Genomic DNA, 19772 nt, shown 5'->3' on the forward strand with positions numbered 1-19772 from the left:
TCGTATCTTATTATACCATTAAAGTCTTGTGTTCTTGAAATATTCATGATATTATTTTATATCTTCTTATTATAACATTTTATATAGATTTCTTTTATGTTAGATGCATATTTTGCTAAATTTGGGTTAATAGAAACCAATAAATCCACTTATAGGTCAGTGGAGTACAACACTTGTACACCTGAGTATGTGACTATTAAATTACATTTATCTTCTACAAAAATGTAGTTGAAGCGAATGCTTCACTAATGTCAAAGCACATTGTATATCCTCTACTGTGGTAAGTCACATGGTTGGTTTTAGACTACTTGTCTGCTTATTCATTAAAAATAGCATAATGCATAGTCTATCACATAAAGGTTGAATCTTTTCAAAGTTACAGTCAATGTTCCATTTAGATTTGCAATGTCATTTTTGCACCATGTGCTTTCACATTTGCATGCAGTGGGGGCGGGTAACCTAGTCTTGTTTATTATTATTATTATTATATGTATTTATTTATTTATTGAATTAATCAGATGATTTCGTAATACAACAAGGTCGTATTAAACATTAGTAAATGCATTAACATTAAAAATAAAGCTTTTCAGCAAGTTTTAATTTTTGTTAATGTTAGTTAATGTCAATACAATTATTTAGTTCATGCATTAACTAATGTTAACAGTTACAACACTTGATTTTATACATTTATTAGTAAATGCTGAAATTAACATGAACTAAGATTCATAAATGCTGTAGAAGTATTGTTATTTGATAGTTCATGTTAGCTCATGCATTAACTAATCTAAACAAATACAACCTTGTTGTAAAGTGTTATCGATCATTTAGATTAGTTCACAACCCACACTTTGCGGTGGACACAAATAAAGAGGGGTGCACAGATAGTAAACTTTCACTGGCAGGACAAAGCAGCACACCACTCCTTCCTCCATAAAAGGGCCTTGCTGTCACTTTCAGATATTTACATCATGGTTTATGGTAAGCCACATTTTTTAATTGTGTTACTACTTTGTGGAATTGGATGATGTCAAATTATGTCTTTAAATACAAATGTACAACAGTACAGTGAAGCAGGGCTTTGCATTGCAACTCTTTCACTTGCATATATGCCCTTAAATGATTTACAAGCATAGTGGATGAGTGAAGACTAAAACCTACTGTAAATGTTATAATGTTAAGGTCATATTATACTTTTATACATTTACACTAGTTCCTGTGGCTTACCATAAACCATGATGCAAACATCTGAAAGTGACAACAAGGCCATTAATGCATTTACCAATGTTCAACACGACCCCGCTGCACCACAAAACCATCTGACCAATTCAACAAACAAATAAATAAATAAACACATATAATAATAATAATAATAAACAAGACTAGGTTACCCGCCCCCACTGCATGCAAATGTGAAAGCACATGGTGCAAAAACGATATTGCAAATCCAAATGGAATATTGACTGTAACTTTGAAAAGATTCAACCTTTATGTGATAGACTATGCATTATGCTATTTTTAATGAACAAGCAGACAAGTAGCCCAAAACCAACCATGTGACCTACCACAGTAGAGGATATACAATGTGCTTTGACATTAGTGAAGCATTCACTTCTACTACATTTTTGTAGAAGATAAATGTAATTTAATAGTCACATACTCAGGTGTACAAGTGTTGTACTCCACTGTCCTACAAGTGGATTTATTGGTTTCTATTAACCCAAATTTAGCAAAATATGCATCTAACATAAAAGAAATCTATATAAAATGTTATAATAAGAAGATATAAAATAATATCATGAATATTTCAAGAACACAAGACTTTAATGGTATAATAAGATACGATAATAAATATTATAAATTTATTTTAAGAACACAACACTTTACAGTTCACACAAACGTTAAATGGTATTTTACAAAACCAATCAAAAAAATCAATATTTACATTAGTCTATCACCACTAGTAGATTCACAAGACAGGGTTTTTTGTGTAAACAAAACCCACAAATAACTCTTTTGTCTCATATATAACCTGCTCTTCTCTAAAATATAAAAGGGAAGGGAATCGACATTTCTTCTTCATTCCTTTCACCCTCATAAAACATGGTGTTTATAAACAAGTCCAACATTGTTATAGCCAACAGGGCATCATCCTTTAGATCTTTTGCAGCTCATCTTCCCAGCAAGTGGTCTCCTTTAGCCACTCACAGGTCAGCTGAACGTTTCCATCACCGCTGAGTCCTGTGTGCTATATAAGAATTCCAATAATAATATAATTAAAAATGATGTACTGCTCATAAACAAATTCATGAAACAGGAAAGGTTAATACACACATTAACAAGTTAAACAAGTCAATCAGTACATAAACATTCCCGCTACATACATCTACTTCTGGTGTCTGCATGATCTCCATGACATCTGACTCAGGTGGAGTGAATTTCATGTTATCTGCATATGTTACTTTCTGGGTGAGTAGTTGTGGGACTTGACTGTAAGAAGAGACAAACATTAGAATGTTTTTAGGCATGCATTGCTTTATTTATATATATTGTCTGCATACTGGAAATGCACAGAATGGAGGTTTTATCATAAGTATAGTTATTAATATCATACTTTGTCAGAGGAAATGTCTAAATTAACTGAGCACCACCACTTCATGATTATTGGTGTGTCAGACTGGCAAAAGATAGCAATCGAAAATCTTAATCGTTCTTTTTTTATGTTTACTCACAGTCATAACATAGAGTGCATACAAAAAACAAAACAATATTAACAAATGCTGTGTTTAGTACACAGACACAGGTGTACAGCAAATAAAAGACCACTTACCATCAACATAAATACCCCACAATCAATTCCTCCTAGCTGTAGAGGGGCACCCTGTTAATTATAGACAATACAATTAGACTATATACAATTAATACAGTATATAGCTGTCACATCTAGGGATTGTTTTTTTTTTTAAGTTAAGTCTTTCTGTTTGTTTACAGTTTTGTTAAAAATGTGTACTTGGTTTACTTAACTGACCCTCATTGGGTTATTTGTGACAACTGTGTACTTTGTTCTGTCTTAATACTCCACTAAAGATATTTAAACAAGTTTACAAGCAGCAAGAAGTTAAAAAGCTGTACCTCAAAATCAGTACAGACATGTTCCAATGTCGAGGGGAAGTAAAGGTGGGGATGCTGATGCTGGGGATGCTGATGCTGGGTGCTGCAGCCAATGGAAGGTTGTCCAGAGGCTGGATTTTTACACATTTAAAAATGTTGATGTACGGTAACAGCAGTGAAAGTGTGGGATCGTCTGGACTTGAGAACACGCTTGATGATGATAAAATCTAAAACATAGAAAGAATAAATTAGCATCATTGTCTTGTTAACATGTTTTGTACAGTGCATTGCATATAAACAGCTTTCGTGATGAATCACTTTGCTCAAGAGCACAACATAAAGAGTATTTATATACATGTTTTTAACTTGTCATAAGTAATGGTACGTAGAAAAACTATTATAACAACTGAAATAAAGTAGTTTAAATTCAGACATCCCAAAGGTTTCACAACACAAGAAAATATTAAATGAACAGTATGTTTTTAGTTTTAAATGCAAGAAAGAAATTACTATGACATGCACAAACAGAAAGGTTCAACAAACATGATGTTTATCACACACAGTATAATTAAAATATTTAATTCACACACATACCTTTTTGTTGAACTGCATGATTTCAGAGCTCGTGTAAATGTTTATTTACAGTAGGCACCGTGATATAGACAGCAGATCCTGTCCTCGCATAAGTATTGTCTGGTGCACCTGTGCAGGTTCAACAAATATTTGAATACAAAAAATAAAAACTACAATAAAAACACTACGTAGTACCACTTGTGGGGGACGGGAGAATGTTAGCACATTAGCTATCTAGTGTTTAACGCGAAACTCAACATACTCCCGAAAATCACGTCGAGACAGCGATAATTGTAAGATTAAGATTTAATATACATATTAAAGTTCAGTTTATCTTCAAATTACCGTTTTCTTCCCGTGCAATACTCCGGATTACTTGATACAGGCTGTACAGGAAGTTTAAACAAACTCTATCTGCGCCTGCGCACTTGATGCTGCCACGCCCACTAGATCCAGCGAGGGTGCCACGCCTCGCTAGAGCTCCAGCTCCGCCCATTTGGCTATGCAGCGGGCACCACTTGCAATAAACGAAAAACGAATTGACTGAAGTTCAAAGACACTCTTCATTTTTTGTTCCAAAAGTAATAACGATAAAATGATCGCCAAAAAACGAAAAACGGGACGTTTTTAATTGGTTTTTCGTTTTTTTATTCTGACACCAAAAACGGTTATTTGGTTTTTCGTTTTGAAACAAAAAACAGAAAAGCGGTATTTTCGTTTTTTAATTACAAACGAATTACGGATTATCCAGAGATCCCCTGACCGTGCTTGTTGTTGCATCTCGAGCGTGACCCAGATGTCTAGTGTGGTAGGACATCAAAAGTGTGTGAACAAACCCAGATAGCACACGTACGTCTCAGATACGTATCTGCGAGGTAATCACTCAGATTTCCATTCCGTCTGGAAAACGTATTATAAAGGTCGTTTGCCCATATGAATTACGTATCTGAGACGTATGAGCCCAGCCGTTTTGAAGACGCTTTTAAGATCTTTTCAAGACGCTTGATATTTAGAATGATGTTAGCAGATGTTTCTAAGATATTTCCAAGATGTTTCTTAGATCTTTAAAAGATCTTTATAAGAGCTTTAATCGAGCTCTTTCTAAGATGTTTCTGAGAGCTTTAAAAGACGATTAAAGATCATTAAAAATAAATTGCTCTAAACTACATCTTCTACACAGTTATACACACATATTATTACAATATATCATTAACAACAATTAAAACAGTATTTTCAATAAAACAGGCAGTTGATTGTGTAAAATTTATTTAAATTAGACAAAAGAAAAACATTCATAACATGCATATTTACACGAGTGTATGCAAAAAAGCAACGTTTTTCTATAACATACAAAGAAACACAATATCTTTAAATTAATCAAATGCTTCCTCGGGCAAAGAACATCTTGGAAGGAATTTCCGCGTCTCCTTCAGTGGTAGACGGACGGATTCTTCTTCTGCAGCAGCTGCATTCTAAAAGAAACCATTACAAAAAATAAGGAAAAATTAATTTTACAAACTATGTCATATGTTTTCTTTGTTTCCTCAATATAACTCTGATTAGAATGTCAAACAAAGATAAAATCATCCGTATTAATCGTCAGTATCGTGTATATTATTAATATGAACGTCTTTGCGTTACATTCGTGCTTCACCATGCACTTATATCGACGTCGCAATGCAAAAGAAGAAGGGCAAGAAAGAAACCTGTCCTGGTCTGGCGATTTAAGGGAACATCTGTTTAAGGTATGTAGTAATAATACATTTTAATAATGCTGAGTGTGGGATCAGTTAACTAGAAATTTCGTTGATAATAAGCAATGTATGTACAGTAACTAGCTAGTTCACGTTAGATATTTTATTCACGTGTCTGTGGTTATTTTAGGTTTTTGATAGTTAATTTCACTGATAGTTTGAGCCCGTGTAAATTTCTTAAAAAGCTGTAATTATTATTTTATTTTACATTATTATGTTTGCTGTCAAAACTGATATTTATTTATATATATTTATTGACGTTGATATGTAAACTTAACCTACTCAGTTGTACTTGACTAATGCAATAATGAAAGGTCCACCTGTTTAAGTAAATTGTGAAACATTTGAACATAACAACATTTGGACATAACATACACACATTGTTTCCGCCTGCATCAATTTAGTTGTATAGCTGCATTGCTGGTTAACACCTCTGGGCAGATTCTCCATGTTCTTCTTTTATGTGTAGCTGCTCACCTTAAACAGATACAGTACATTGAAGTAATGTTTAAAACAAATTAAGCCCTATAATATTGTTTATGTTTACAATAATTGGTAAAAAGTTTGATGGATAAAATGGTTCTTACCATTCTCTATATAAGCCCCTCTGTTAACTTTTGTTCAAGCCTGTCTAGATCTTTTATCAGTCTAGAAAGATGTTGGAGAAAAGACATCATCCTCTTCTATAATCTCCATCTGTAATTGGACTAACTGGACCAGTGAATGCAGGTGACTCCAAGATTGTCTCGTTTACAGCTGCAATATCAAAAAATAATTGAATTGAGGCTTTTTATATACATTTAGTATTTTTTATTAAAATTCATAATGAGCATATGTATACATTGATTTAAAACAGTACTCAAGACTGTAGATTTACTGTGAGGTTTTGAATGTTGGACAGATTATCAGACCTGCATCTGCCTCAGACATGTTGATGTTTAGCTAATGACGATTTTAAATACATTTATTTTTATTTTTTTTAGGCAACTTACTCTCCATTCGACCTTGCAGGTCACACCATGGTCTCAAGAGGGAAAATGAGTGCTCTATGGATTGAACAGAAAAGGTAGTATTAAACAGTGTTATATATTTAAATGCCATGAACAATGCGTTTATGTTTTCTTCCTAATTATGTCAACAAGTGCTCTTTTAGCTTGCATGGTACTTTAGGAGAATCAAAACTCCAACCATCTGTATGAGGGTCTGGATGGATAAAGGATGCCCACTGGAGCTGGAAATGATGGATCAGGTCATTTTCATTTGTCACATTTACAAAGAAGCACACTCTAAGGCTTGCGTTACCCTGTCTGTGGCAAATACACTAGACAGAGGTATTGGGAGGCCTCATTCTGGTAAACATGTTTATTTATTCCAGTGTTTCCAATCAAAACAAATATAAATGCTATACCATATAATACCACTACAAAGAGTTTTGTTTTTTCATTTTTGTTGCAACAGTTTTGTAAGTGCCTTTTTCTGTTCCGAAATGACTACAGCTTCTTGTACAAGTCATTGATAGGTTTAGGTGATGAGTTTTGGGCTAAAAACCTTAAAGTTAAGTTAAGGTCTGGGCTTTATTCAGACCAGTCAAAGTTCTTCCACACCAGACTGAATCACTCATTTTCTGTTTGAACCTTACTTTGTTTGTAGGGTCATTCTTAAGTTGGTATTGAAAAGGGCCCTGCCAAAACCCTTTGCTATAAATTTAGCATCAAACGGTTTTTCTAGAATATCATATGCTGTAGCATTAAGATTTGTGCTCATGGAAATAAGTAAAGTATTTAAACCTGTTTGTTGGAGGGAGGCGTCGCAATAGTTATGTCTATATAGTTTATGTTTAACAAGCCAAAATAACCAGGGCTGCTTCTTTTTAAGAACTTTTGGGTATTTTTAAATCAGACAGAGGAATAACAGTCCTTAAATGTGTAATGTACTGCCATAATTTTGATCAAAACGTGAGGTCAGATTCTTGTTAACCTACTGTGTTCTTTCTTGATGGTTAGCCGAGTGTCCCAGGACAGAAAACCTGTTTCGTATGGATCAGAGTCAGACATTAACATCTAATATGTAATATCTAGTGATATGTTTTCTTAGATAATGCTGTGAACAAATGCTCTTTTACCTTGAATATTAGGTGGATCCACACTTGAACCATCTGTATGATGATCTGCACCCACTGGATCTGTAAATGGTGGAGCAGGTAAGTTTCACAAGTAAACAAACTCAAATCCTATTCAGACCATTCATGATTCCAGCAATAACCAAGTTTTCTTCTCACAATAAGACTGCATTTACATTGCAAATCTTAATGCACAGATCAGATTTTTTTTACTATATTCATTTTTTTCCTGCTCTTTTTATATTTACATAAGACACGATTCATATCTGATAACTGTTACAATAATTGCCAAAACTACAGTTTATATTAGTGTCATGATTTGCACTTGAGTTTTGTATCGACAGGGCCACTGCCAATTTAGGCATGTTTTAATTATGACACTTAAACAATTGTATATGTACATCGATAAAAGTTTTTGCAATCATGGAAACATAAGTGAATTGCAGACAGCATTCTTGTTTTACGAATGTAAAATGGCTGGAGTAGTGATGTCACTAGCTAGATTAATTTTCATTTGACCTCCCCCACAGAAAGACACAGCACATCATTATATCGTTGGCTCCGCCCACTGGTGTTCAGTCTAAAGTAGTAGTTGTTGACAATCATAAAGTTGTAAAAACAGTAAGATTGTGATGTCAGACAAACATTGTGCTGTTGCTGGCTGTGGGAAATTAGTGTCTTTGTGAGGGTCGCAAATAATTTGAAAATATTTATGTTTCAAAATATTGCCCCCCTACCATGAACTAAACTGGACTGTCGCAGAGACCAAGTGTAGTAAGGTACGGAGCGCTCACACTAGTCACACCAAACTTTGGAGGTAAAACATACTTTGGTATGATACAGTATGCATAGTGTGAGTACCCCATAATTTTACTGTAAACCATGCCGCTCTTTAGAGCTTACTTCTATGTATATTTAAAACATTCTTCATTCTCTTGTGATTATTTTTGCAGGTTTCTGAATTGATGTCAGATGCAAAGCAGAAGTTTATTTTCTTCCAGTTTGGCTTCATTGTGGAAAAATGCTGGAAACTAAAATGCAGGTGACATTCTTTTGTTTATTGAAGCTATGACAAATAATTTGTCTGTTTAGTTAATGTTTTATACAATGTAACTGTTCCTAAACATTGTTCCTCGAGGTCCTCTGCTATTCACATTTTGTATGTCTTCCTTATTTAACACACATTATTCAAATCATCAGCTCATTAGTAGAGATCTTCATGAACTGAACTGAGGCTGTGTCCAAATGTTCACACTTGTTGTCTTTGCACTAGACTACTATGACGTTTTTTTGTATTTGGCCTAAGTATTTTAGTGGGCGTGAAGATCCCAAGCGTGCATGTAGAATTAACATTCGATGGGACACACTTAGCATGCGTAAAAATTTAAATCCAGATAGTGCCAGCAATTTGCACCAAAACGTATTTGTGTTTTATTAACTACTTTAAATTTATATTTACCATTTTTAAGTTTTTCTGTAAATAAAATGAACACTCTGAAATGAACATTTGCTTATATCAAACTTTTAGATGCAGAATTCTTTGCTCCTGTAAAAAAGCTCTTGGTTTTGAGTATGTAGCTTTATTAAAGTGTATTATTTATTCAGTAGTCCCTAAATAAACGACACAATGTTGCAGTTGCAGATGTTTCACAAAATACATAACAATAATGCAGAAATGTAGAAATGTTAACATACAATTAAAAGTCTCATGCTTTACATCCAGAACATGATGCACGATGGGATGCACAAAGTGATATTTGGACGCAGCCTCAGTCTGTCAGATCAAAGAGACATACAGAATTCATAGAGCAGTGGGACTCCATGAACAGAGTTGAGAACCACTGGTGTAACTCATTATGCTTACCTGACTCATGCAGAATTCTGGCCTGGTGTTTGGTCCACCCTTTCTCTGGCTTGTGTCTCCGTCTCCATCATCATTATACTCTTGTCAGTGTTATAGTATTGTCGTCTGCGTACCAGGACTTTGTTTCTCAGCTGTCCCTTCTCCTTCAAGCTACATTTTTGTCAAGCTGCAACAAGTTGGAATACATAATTATTAACGTTTAAGGATTTTGATGTATGAAATATGTAACAAAAGCAAAAAATGTACAGAACTTCTATTAAGAAATTACCTTTTTGTTGTTTGTTTACTGACCTTTCAACCATATTGCATTTAAAATTGATCATCATACCTTTGGTCTACTGTTAACAGACTACTGTAGAAAACTTTGAATAAAGTAAAAAAAAAAGAGAAAAAATTATAAATGCTGAATGTGTCTCATCTTAAATACATTGTTGTTGTTTTTGTTTCATTGAATTTGGATGTTTTGATGATTTAAGGAAAATGTATGTAGCATATATATTGATGTTTTAATTCAGAGTTTGTTAATGACACTTAATCATTAACAAACATTTAAAAAGGTTTATTACAATACTAATTGATAATATTAAATTAATGTAATAATCTTGTTTTGTTACACCCTAAATCACTGATCGCACAAACGCTACCCCAGTTACAAGCATGAATGGTTGACATCATGCAGACATGCGCAGACATTGAAGTACCGCGAGAGTTATTCAAAAGCCCACGAAACAGTGTAATCACGCGGTACTGTGATGTCATACTGGTTAACGCTAAGCCACGTGAAGCGCCCGGACACAAGGGCTGCACTAATCTTTGGGCTGGAGTAGCCTGTGGCTTACGTGTCTCGTCGCAGAACGATTTATTTCTCTTTTTCACCTCGATCTTTGGCCTCTTGTGATTTAACAAAACCAACATGTGAAGTTACAACGCTGACGAAGGAGTTTAATCAGTAACGTTAGAGGTAAGTAACCAACTTTATGTTATGCATGTAACGTTAGTGGATCTACAGATTGATTGTCGTATATGATCATTATTTTTTTGGTTTGTTTGTTTGTTTGTAACGTTTATCAATGCAAGCCAAAATCGAGCTGCAAATCCTATAGGCAAGGCACGTTGAACATGTAAGTTAACGTTAACCGCTTTTCTCAGCGGTGGTGGGGTAAACATTAGCTAAGTTAGCCTAGACCAGCCCCTGTTTAACTTAAAGTTACTTGAGTTATAAAATGTATCAATCTTTCCGCCCGACTTGCTTGGAGTAAGTTAACGTTATGTAAACGACCTGTAATCACAAGAAGCCTTAAAGTTTTATAGCGAAGTGGTTTGATAATTGAGTTAATATTTTATTAGTTGTATTAGCTATAAAGTTATTTATATCTGTGAATTAATTCGTATTTTTATCAGTTTCTAACAACACATACATGACAAAAGGCTGACGTAACGTTAATAACGTTAAGTTACTTACCAACACGAACAAACTGACAGACAAATTAACTTAAAGCCAACAATTACAAAAAAAAAACATATTATAAATGAAAATAAACGTTATGTTTACGAATTATATTATTTACATGCTAATAATGATGTTAAATGCGAAGAAAATGTTGAAGTGTGCCTGAGGAAATAACGGTAAAATGATGAAAATGGCGCTCACATGACGTAGGAATGGCCTCGCGACCACTGTCTATGCTCGTGACCAGCTCGCGCTTGCGCGACAGAAGGGTTAACTTCCTGCTCCAACCTGCAATTTGAATGCAGGGATAATAACAAATAACCAAAGTTTAATAATATTGCTGGGTTTTTTATAATGCTTAATAAATGATGCGTGTAAATTTACACATATTTATTACGTCACTGACATTGTTTTTTATTGAGTTTATTTCTTTTATATTGATTGAAAATTAAAACCTTATTTAATTTACCTAAAATTTGTTTTTGTTTAACACTGATTTATGTTTTTTTCTGTTTAATATTAGTGTGTCCTGGTAAACGTGTGCTTGGAAACATGCAGATTACAGTATTTACAGAGCCGACCTTGAGGCTATTTTTTTTGCATGACATCCACTGATGGATAATCTGTTTACCTAAAAACAGGTAATGTATAAACATTGCAAATATGAATTCACAATTATATAACTTCACAAATATTAAATATTATTTACAATTATTATTAATGATGTACATATTAAATGACATGTTCAGTTGTTATGTTAAGTTATTTGAAGGATATGCATGGTAGATCAATTAGATTATCTTTCTCACTAGCTATAAGCAGCATGCTATATAAATGTTCCACTTAAAGGTGTAGCGGAGGATTTTCTCGAATTTTAGAAAAGAAACGCCGTCTCCGCTTTTTTTTTGCGCAACACTCCAGATTGACAACAAGGAGGACCAATAGTCTTGATGATCCACCCGGAAAACCTAAATTCTCTGCAATACCTTTAATGTTTAATGCTCTTTTACCTTGATTGTTAGGGTGGTGTTCATACAAAGCAACTTATTGTTCATCTGCTTGAGAGAAAGTTACTGCTGGGGCTCTCCTGCTAAGGTTGTCTTAATTCTAAAAAGAAATTAAGTCATTTAGGCTTAGGTCATAGCAAGTTTTGAATGAATGACTTTACAATCTGTTTTAATAATGTTTATTTACAATGTATTTTATTCCACTTACCTGAATCGTGCAGAGGCTTGATGTTTAGTCCACCGGTTGTCTTCTCCAACCTCTGAGTAAAGCCACCACGAGTGGTCGTGTTAACCAATTTTTTTATCTTAGTGCACATTGTGTCTACATAGTCTAAACGCTTAATAAACTGATAACGTGTAAGGTCATTTAAATGCATAAAACGGTTTTCTTTTATAGGGTAAAGCCCATAAATGGCAAAAACTGATTGGCGCAGGTAGTTTTTTGCTCTTAACCCAGATTTTAGCGTCTTTTTGCCGTTTCGTATGTGCGTATGTCTCCACATGTGATAGATAAACTTCACAAATAAAAGTAAATTAAAACGCTTGAAACATGTTAATGTCATAAGCTGATTTTTATAATATCAGCTGTGAAAGTGCAGGCAAAAATCTTCCTTCACATGTAGATAAGGTAATGAATTATTTGGTCACTGTTTCTGTCACTGGTGCAAAATAACTGCCCTAAAGAACATGAAGAATAGCCAAAACTGTGGTATTGCGCTAGCCCTAAAAATTTGAGAATCTTGATGTTTCTAACACTTGGTACAACCGCTTAGTAGGCATGGGCCGGTATAAGATTCTGGCGGTATGATTACCTTTAGCAAAAATACCACGGTTTTACAGTTTTGCTGTATTGCCATTGCTACACTAAAATTTGTTATTTTTAAATGCCAGGTAAAAATAAAGCCTTTAAATTATATTATATATAATATTTTCAAAATGTATATAACATGTAAACATCAAATCAATCACATGACTTAATGATTTAATGAATTTTGTATAAATACAGTTCATACCTTGGAGACGGTATCACAGACCATTTTAGTGGTTTTGTAACCTTGACTGTTTAAAACCTCGGTATACCTTAAAACCGGTAACCTACCGCATAGTACAGTGTTTCCCATACATTTATTTATTTGTGGTGGCCCACCACAGAATCAACACTGGCCCCCACAAATAGAATTTTCATGATTCCCATTTACATTTTTATTTCACTATTTAAAACAGCTTAATTCCGCTTAAAATATAATTTGATATATAATACAGATCAAATACAAATACAGATCAAAGAGTAGAAGTGAAACATATTTCAGGTGCCAACACTAGATCAAACGCAAACACGACATGATGGTGTCACATATATGCTAATTAGCAGGTGACGTCATCACCACCACAGTCTCTCAAAATCCTGTGGGAAACACTGCAGTATCTATTATTTAGGTGGTTGACAGGTCTGTTTGCATGTTATTGTATTGGTAATAATTTATTGTTTATAGTCCAATATTGATTGTGAGAATTATTTCAATTTCCTTAAAAATGTTCTAACATCTTTTTCCTTTCTTTTCTTAATGCAGCACTTCAGGAGAAACCTGCCTGTGATCTGCTAAGATGCACAGATTCAACTCTGGCCCATTGTCATCCCAACACCTTATCTGCCATCAGTTTCGTTTAGTGTCGATCTATTGCAAAAGTTCTTATAAACTTTAAATGAGACTTTGTGTTAAGCAGGGGTTTCCAAACTTTTAATTTCACAACATATTAAGCCCAGGATACACAGCAGGATTTTTGCAATCCAATAGACCTTATCACACTGTGTGACAAGAATTGTTTAAACTTTAGCAGTAGACTGTCGATGAAGACACCTATTGCATCTGAGGCTGCGACATCCGTCATCAGCATGCGCTAGTGGTAAACAAATACAGGTATGCAGGTCGTAGAAGCAAACACGTTGTTGATGTGCGTTGATCATGCTGAACTTCTTACACTGTCATAAAACTATCGTAGGTGTCTTTGGTCCCAGGACTGGGAAAAGAGGTCTTTAAACCTCTCACACTGTATGAGATAGGACCACCAATTAAGAGCCACGATCACAGAAATCTCCACGATTGTTTCACGATTGGTAATCTTTCATCTGGGACAGCCAAAAATCGTGCCGTGTATTATGGGCTTTAGACATGTGTAATCTTATAGTATATCAAAACCATTGCTAATAATTAATTGGACAAACCATCACTACAATGCAACACTCGCTATCTTACGGTGCGACCCACAAGTGGGTCTTCACCCACAGCTTAAAAACACCGAGTATGAGTATGTTGTATTGTAATTAAAGTCACATCTAAGTGTTATGGAGCAGTTTGTCATTATATTCACAGTATTACATGGTTCTTTCAGCAGTTTCTACGTTACAATGCTCTTAAAGTGTCCTGATCAGCTTTGGGTCTTGTGAAGTAATGTAATGAGAATGTGATCAATAGCTTTGCAGTATTTTTGGTTAAACATTTTATTCAAATTTGGTAAACAATCTAGTCAATATAATTCATGCTGTGATGCTGGATTAGACCTGGTCAAATGAATGTGTATTGTGTTTTCAATTTTTTATGAGGTTTCTTCATCTATATATAAAAATTAAAGTTAAAAGTTTCAACCTTAGATATATAACTGTTGACAAACACACTTAATGTGAGTCACACCCAGTAATTATACTAAGCAGGAATTGCAGTAAGCATTAAAGCAGGGTCGCCTTAAGATAATCAGCTTGTTGGCAATTGTTTTATTTATTTAAATGTATAACTTTTTTCATTTCAGACTGATACAACAGTCAGAGGGGCAGTGGCTGTTGGCAATGATGTTCCTGTGTGTTTTGTATTTGTTAATATTTTGTAGTCAGAAAGAGTATGAGATCACCTTTTCTTGTGCATGGTGCTTTATCTAAGTGCCTTTTTAACGTTTTGGACTAAACGCAAAATGTCTATGGCTTTTTTGTTATACGTGATATGGGCTTTTATATTTAATTATATTTTTGCTTCAAAATTAATGCCAACCCTTAAAAACCCGTTAACTATATTTTTAAAACAATTAAACAAGACATTTATTTAAAAAATGAAATGAGTTGGAGGTCTTTGCTGATTCGTCTGCGTTTGATCGGATTCAAGACCAAACGGAGATGCACTGCAGGCAGGTAGGATTTAGAATTTTTTTAAGATCTTAAATACGTCTTGTAGAGATATGGAAGACGCATTATTTAAAGACGATCGTCAGCAGATGTAAAGATCTTTACAAGACGTATCTGAGACGTACGTGTGCTATCTGGGAAAGCTCTCTGTGGATTTGCTGTTGTTTGTGCCATCATCTGCAAGTCCCTCCATTCAGCTGATACTAGAGAAAATCCTCATACACATACTGAGTACTTGTATTAACTGTGTAATTATATCCTAGTTTTTCATTCAAATCTTTGTAAGTCAGTCCATGCAAGCATTTAATACATTTTGAAGAGATTTTATTTAAAAATCTGTATTAAAAAAGATCTACAACAAACTGATTTTAAGTTCAATTGTGTAAAACATTGGTTGTGGTTGTATAGACGAGCTTCATGGACAATCTTCAAGGCAACATGTCAACAAATGTAAACATGAGATTTACTGTATAACCATTTTTTAATTTGTCATTTTTTTAGTAGTTTGCTTAAGCCATGCAGCACAGATTGATGATAAACTATGCTACAGTTTTATGTAGTATTGGCGTTTAGTGGTTTAATCTAGAATGCTGAGCAATAAGCAATGTTTGGCTTCATGTATTCTTTTTTTAATACAACATTCAATGTTAAAAAATAGTCAGGTTTTACCTCAACAATGACACAAGACACATGATTCACTGTACAAAATGATAGAAAGTGATAAAGCATTAAGTGCTAAGCAATTTTGCATCACACATGGGTTTGTACATAGTTGTGCTACAAGTAAATATGCCATGCTTCATATATGCCATGCCATTGTCCCAAAAAACAGTCCAGTACTGGCTGTTTGTAGATATCTCTTGATCATCAACCACTTGATTCAGAAAGCAATTTCTTTCGAAGACAGATCAAAGTCAAGGCAACACAGTCACTGTCCTTGCAAAGTGAGGCCTTGAAACCTTTCATCCAAAGTATTTGTAACATTTAAAACAATCTCCTTGATGTTCTTATGAGATCAGAAATGCATGTGTTGCGATCCACAGAAAATATAAGGTCCACTGAAAGAAACCTGGGAAACATAACTCAGTATATCCACTGGTAGGATCAAGATCAAGCTGTCTTTTACTTTTCTGTCCTTCTATGACAGGCTTTTGCTCATCCACCTGTTCACTAATTTCCCTATTCTCCTCCTCCTTTGACTCCAGATCCTCTTCATCTTCTTCACTAGGTATAGGAAAGATGCAGCGATGCTCTCCGAAAGCACAATCCAAACTGAGCCATTTTGAAAATAGCGATGAGGTGAAAGATAGCAGGTCTTCTGGTGTTGACTGAATCGATGGGAAATTAGCGATATCTGGAGTTTCCTGAAATTTCTATTTAAAGATGAATAAAAAATTATAAATTAAATACAGATTTATACAATCTGTCTAAGAAGTAAGAATATATAGCTTCTTGATCCAACATAAGATGTAATATTAAGGCACGTTAACAAATATTATCATGTATAAGATGATCCAATCCCTGACCTCCTTTGTTAGTTTGTCCAATGTGTATATCAGCTCACTGATTAAATGGTATTTAAGGTGAACTCGGTTGAGATGCTGAAGAAGTTTACTCCAGGAATTAGACAAGAACACTGCACCACTGAACACACAACACTAAACACACGTAAGAAGAAAACAAGACATTTGTTTATGATTAACTACTAAAACAAAAGCTAGGTCACATAAAAACCCACATGAAAAAATACTGCTGTATACTTTAGTGTTTACTATAGTAAAATGTAGTATACTGTAGTATAGTAATCATTATAGTAATTTTTTACTTAACTATAGTAGATTGATAAACTGTAGAAAATATTGTAGTATACTTTATTATTTACTAGAGTAAACTGGAGTATATTATAGCAATACTACACTTTGAGAATATATACTGTAGTATTTTGTAGTATTAACTAAAGTGAATTAATAAACTATAGTCAACATTATAGTATACTTTATTATTTACTAGAGTAAACTGTAATATATTATAATCACAACCCTACTGAAAAATCCAGCTAAGACCAGCATAAGCTGGTAAGCTGGTTTTAGCTGGTCTCCCAGCTTGGTTTTAGCTGGTCTCCCCGCTTGGTTTTAGCTGGTCTCCCCGCTTGGTTTTAGCTGGTATTGCTGGTGTAGCAAGCTGGTCTAGCTGTGTTTTGGTCACTTTTTAAGCTGGACTTAGCTGGTCAGGCTGGAAAACCAGCTGACCCACCAGCTTGACCAGCTTTGCCAGGCTGGAAGGACCAGCTTAGACCAGCTACTGCCACCTTAACCCAGTTAAAACCAGCTACCAGCTTATGCTGGTCTTTTCAGTAAGGAATGCTTTAATAATCTATTTTTAGTGTGAACTAAAGTGTATCAATAAACAGTAAATTCTGTATTATATTTTTTGTTTACTAGAGTAAACTGTAGTATATTAAAGTAATATTATATTAATCACTACACTTATAATTAAGATAATCTACTATAGTATTTTGTAGTAATAACTAAAATGAATTAATGAACTATAGTAAAATACTTTAGTATACTTTATTACTTACTAGAGTACCTGTAGTAAACTGTAGTGTATTGTAGTAATTACTACACTTTGTTAATGTATACTACATTTTGTAGTATTAGCTTGTCAATTAATTGACAAACTGTAGTAAATAGCATACTTTAATATTTACTATGGTAGGTTTAAAAACACTATAGTACCTATTAATTTTACTCCAGTTTATCATAGTAAATACTGAAATATACTACAGCATTTTCATGTGTGCCTTTGCTAAACATTTAGGCTATCTGTAATATGGTCAATGAAGTAAACTGAAGTGTATGAAATTGTAGTGTATTAGTGAAGTAAATTGTAGTGTATTGTGGTATAGTATAGTATTGTTAATGTATACCACAGTATTTTGTAGTATATAGTAAATTATAGTATATTACTACACTTTGTTAATGTGTACTACAGTGTTTTGTAGTATTAACTATAGGCTACTATGGTATGGTTAAAAATGAATTTTACACCAATTTACCATAATAAATACTAATAATAAATACTATATAAGTATACAGTATTTTCTCATGTGGGGGTTTTGCAAAATATTTCTATTTAATATGGGACGTAATTCTTACCGGTTCATTACACACAGCGCTGTCGTTAAAATAATGAGACACCAAGTAGTTTTTTGGAAACACTTCTGGCTGTAACAGATATTAAAATCTTAAATTTGACATTGTTTCATTTAGACGAATCAATCTTGAGATAACGCAGTGCAGTTAACATCATACCGGACGGAAACACGTAAGTATTTACAAATACCAAGTAAACATGGGCCAGATTATAAAATGTATAAAAAACCAAAATGCGAAACTTACAAATCCTTTCGTCTTTTCTCCGTCGACAGTGCGTTGAAGATTTCTCACCGTCGTCTTCATAAATTCATCGCACCCACTTCCTTGAACAGTCAATATTGATAGAAGTAACAGCACTGAAAGGTAAACAACATGTTGATCATTATAACACCTCAATATTTTTAATAAGCAAATGCATTTTCTGCTCTTAATGACGTCATCACTCCAGATAGCATTTAACACGCGCATCATTTGATGGTTCGTCACACTAAACACGCGTATTGTCACGTTACCTGTACCTGTTGGTAACATGCTTCTACCGGCCAGTGTTGGCCATATTTCGCACGATCTTCTCAGAGAAGTCCTTTTGCACGACAGATAGCTGATGAAAAGTTAGGGATAATCTCTGTGGTTTCCCAGCAGCCTCTTGAGGAAACGAAAAAAAAACTCTCCTGTCTCCTGTTTTTACTCCCAGCATTGACAGTTGCGCTCCATATTGTCTCTTTGGTTCATTCCCAGCCACACTTGGAATTTCCAAATTTTCTAAAAAAAAAAATCTGATGCATGATTTATCTTAGTTTCCTGTTCGGTCTTACTTTACTTTTTCTTTTGCCCCCCTTTCTCTTTCAGTGGTTTTATTTGAGCCTTTAATTACACCAACTCCTCTCTCTTGGCACTGTGATTGGTCTGTTACAGAAACCCAGCTTGCTTGCTGAAAGTGAAAGTCTCAAAAGCTCAATGCTCCTCTCTTCTCCCCCGGACTCTTTAAAGCTCCCCACCCCTTTACCTCTTTTTAGCCAGCATGCACTCCCCCCTCTTAATCAGCTCCCAATGCACGGCCTTTCCCGGACTTGTTGTGCATTCTGCCAGTGTGGTTTTTTTCCCAATCCCCCTTACCTACTCGTTTGAAATGTCTGTGCCCCATCCATGTGACCCCATCCCATTACACCCACAAAAATGGAATGACTAAGCCTGTCAGGTTTCAGATCTGAAATAAAAACAAGTATTTTATGCACTTTTATGTTTTTTACACTGTTAAAGATTACTCATCGTCAGACATGTGACGCTTATAAAATGAGGACGGAATGCTGTCATTTTTATAGACAAAGCATTGATAGTTTGTCACATGGCTGCATCAAAGAAGCATTGTTGTTCTGAATGCATCAAATGTGTGTGTATGGCCAAGCTTACCATACAAAATCAGTAAAGTTGTAAATATAGATCAGTGTCAAAGAAAATGTTACAGTAAAGTGAACTTTATGTTCATGAATGCATGATTAACTGTGTTGCACAAGATATATCCTGGCTGTTATCCAGCAAATCCTACACACTGCAGTCAATCAGCTTG

At 34.4% G+C, this 19772-nt stretch overlaps 1 protein-coding gene and 1 long non-coding RNA gene across 15 annotated transcripts; one reads left to right on the top strand and one right to left on the bottom strand.

The window, feature by feature from the left end:
- Positions 1–5150: 5150 nt before the first annotated feature.
- Positions 5151–14441, top strand: LOC129438715 (uncharacterized). 13 transcript variants are annotated; one of them, XR_012371466.1, is made up of 9 exons: positions 5151–5426; positions 6062–6164; positions 6419–6501; positions 6606–6684; positions 7570–7635; positions 8508–8596; positions 9432–10379; positions 11392–11509; positions 13447–14440. It is a non-coding gene; the product is annotated as an uncharacterized lncRNA (long non-coding RNA). The 13 variants fall into 13 exon arrangements; XR_012371469.1 differs by having other exon boundaries at positions 6447–6501; XR_012371467.1 differs by lacking the exon at positions 5151–5426 and having other exon boundaries at positions 6025–6164; positions 9278–10379; positions 13447–14441.
- Positions 14442–15660: 1219 nt separating this feature from the next.
- LOC129447846 (uncharacterized) lies at positions 15661–19520 on the bottom strand. Of its 2 annotated transcripts, none has more exons than XM_055209763.2 (5): positions 18724–19520; positions 18449–18561; positions 18206–18274; positions 16574–16705; positions 15661–16420 (listed from the first exon to the last, which is right to left on the bottom strand). In XM_055209763.2, exons 1-5 carry the CDS (start codon positions 18734–18736, stop codon positions 16055–16057), a joined length of 693 nt encoding a protein of 230 aa, XP_055065738.2. In that variant the 5' UTR covers positions 18737–19520; the 3' UTR covers positions 15661–16054. The 2 variants fall into 2 exon arrangements, with proteins under 2 accessions (XP_055065738.2, XP_055065737.2); XM_055209762.2 differs by having other exon boundaries at positions 18718–19520.
- Between the last annotated feature and the right edge of the window lie 252 nt (positions 19521–19772).

The sequence above is a fragment of the Misgurnus anguillicaudatus genome, chromosome 10, assembly GCF_027580225.2.
Source record: "Misgurnus anguillicaudatus chromosome 10, ASM2758022v2, whole genome shotgun sequence".
Taxonomy (NCBI): domain Eukaryota; kingdom Metazoa; phylum Chordata; class Actinopteri; order Cypriniformes; family Cobitidae; genus Misgurnus; species Misgurnus anguillicaudatus.

Coding starts and splice junctions, on each gene's coding strand:
- LOC129447846 (XM_055209762.2), bottom strand. Junction 18,275..18,448: donor GAGAAAAGACGAAAGGATTT/GTAAGTTTCGCA, acceptor TATCTGTTACAG/CCAGAAGTGTTTCCAAAAAA. Junction 16,706..18,205: donor GCGCTGTGTGTAATGAACCG/GTAAGAATTACG, acceptor ACGTGTGTTTAG/TGTTGTGTGTTCAGTGGTGC.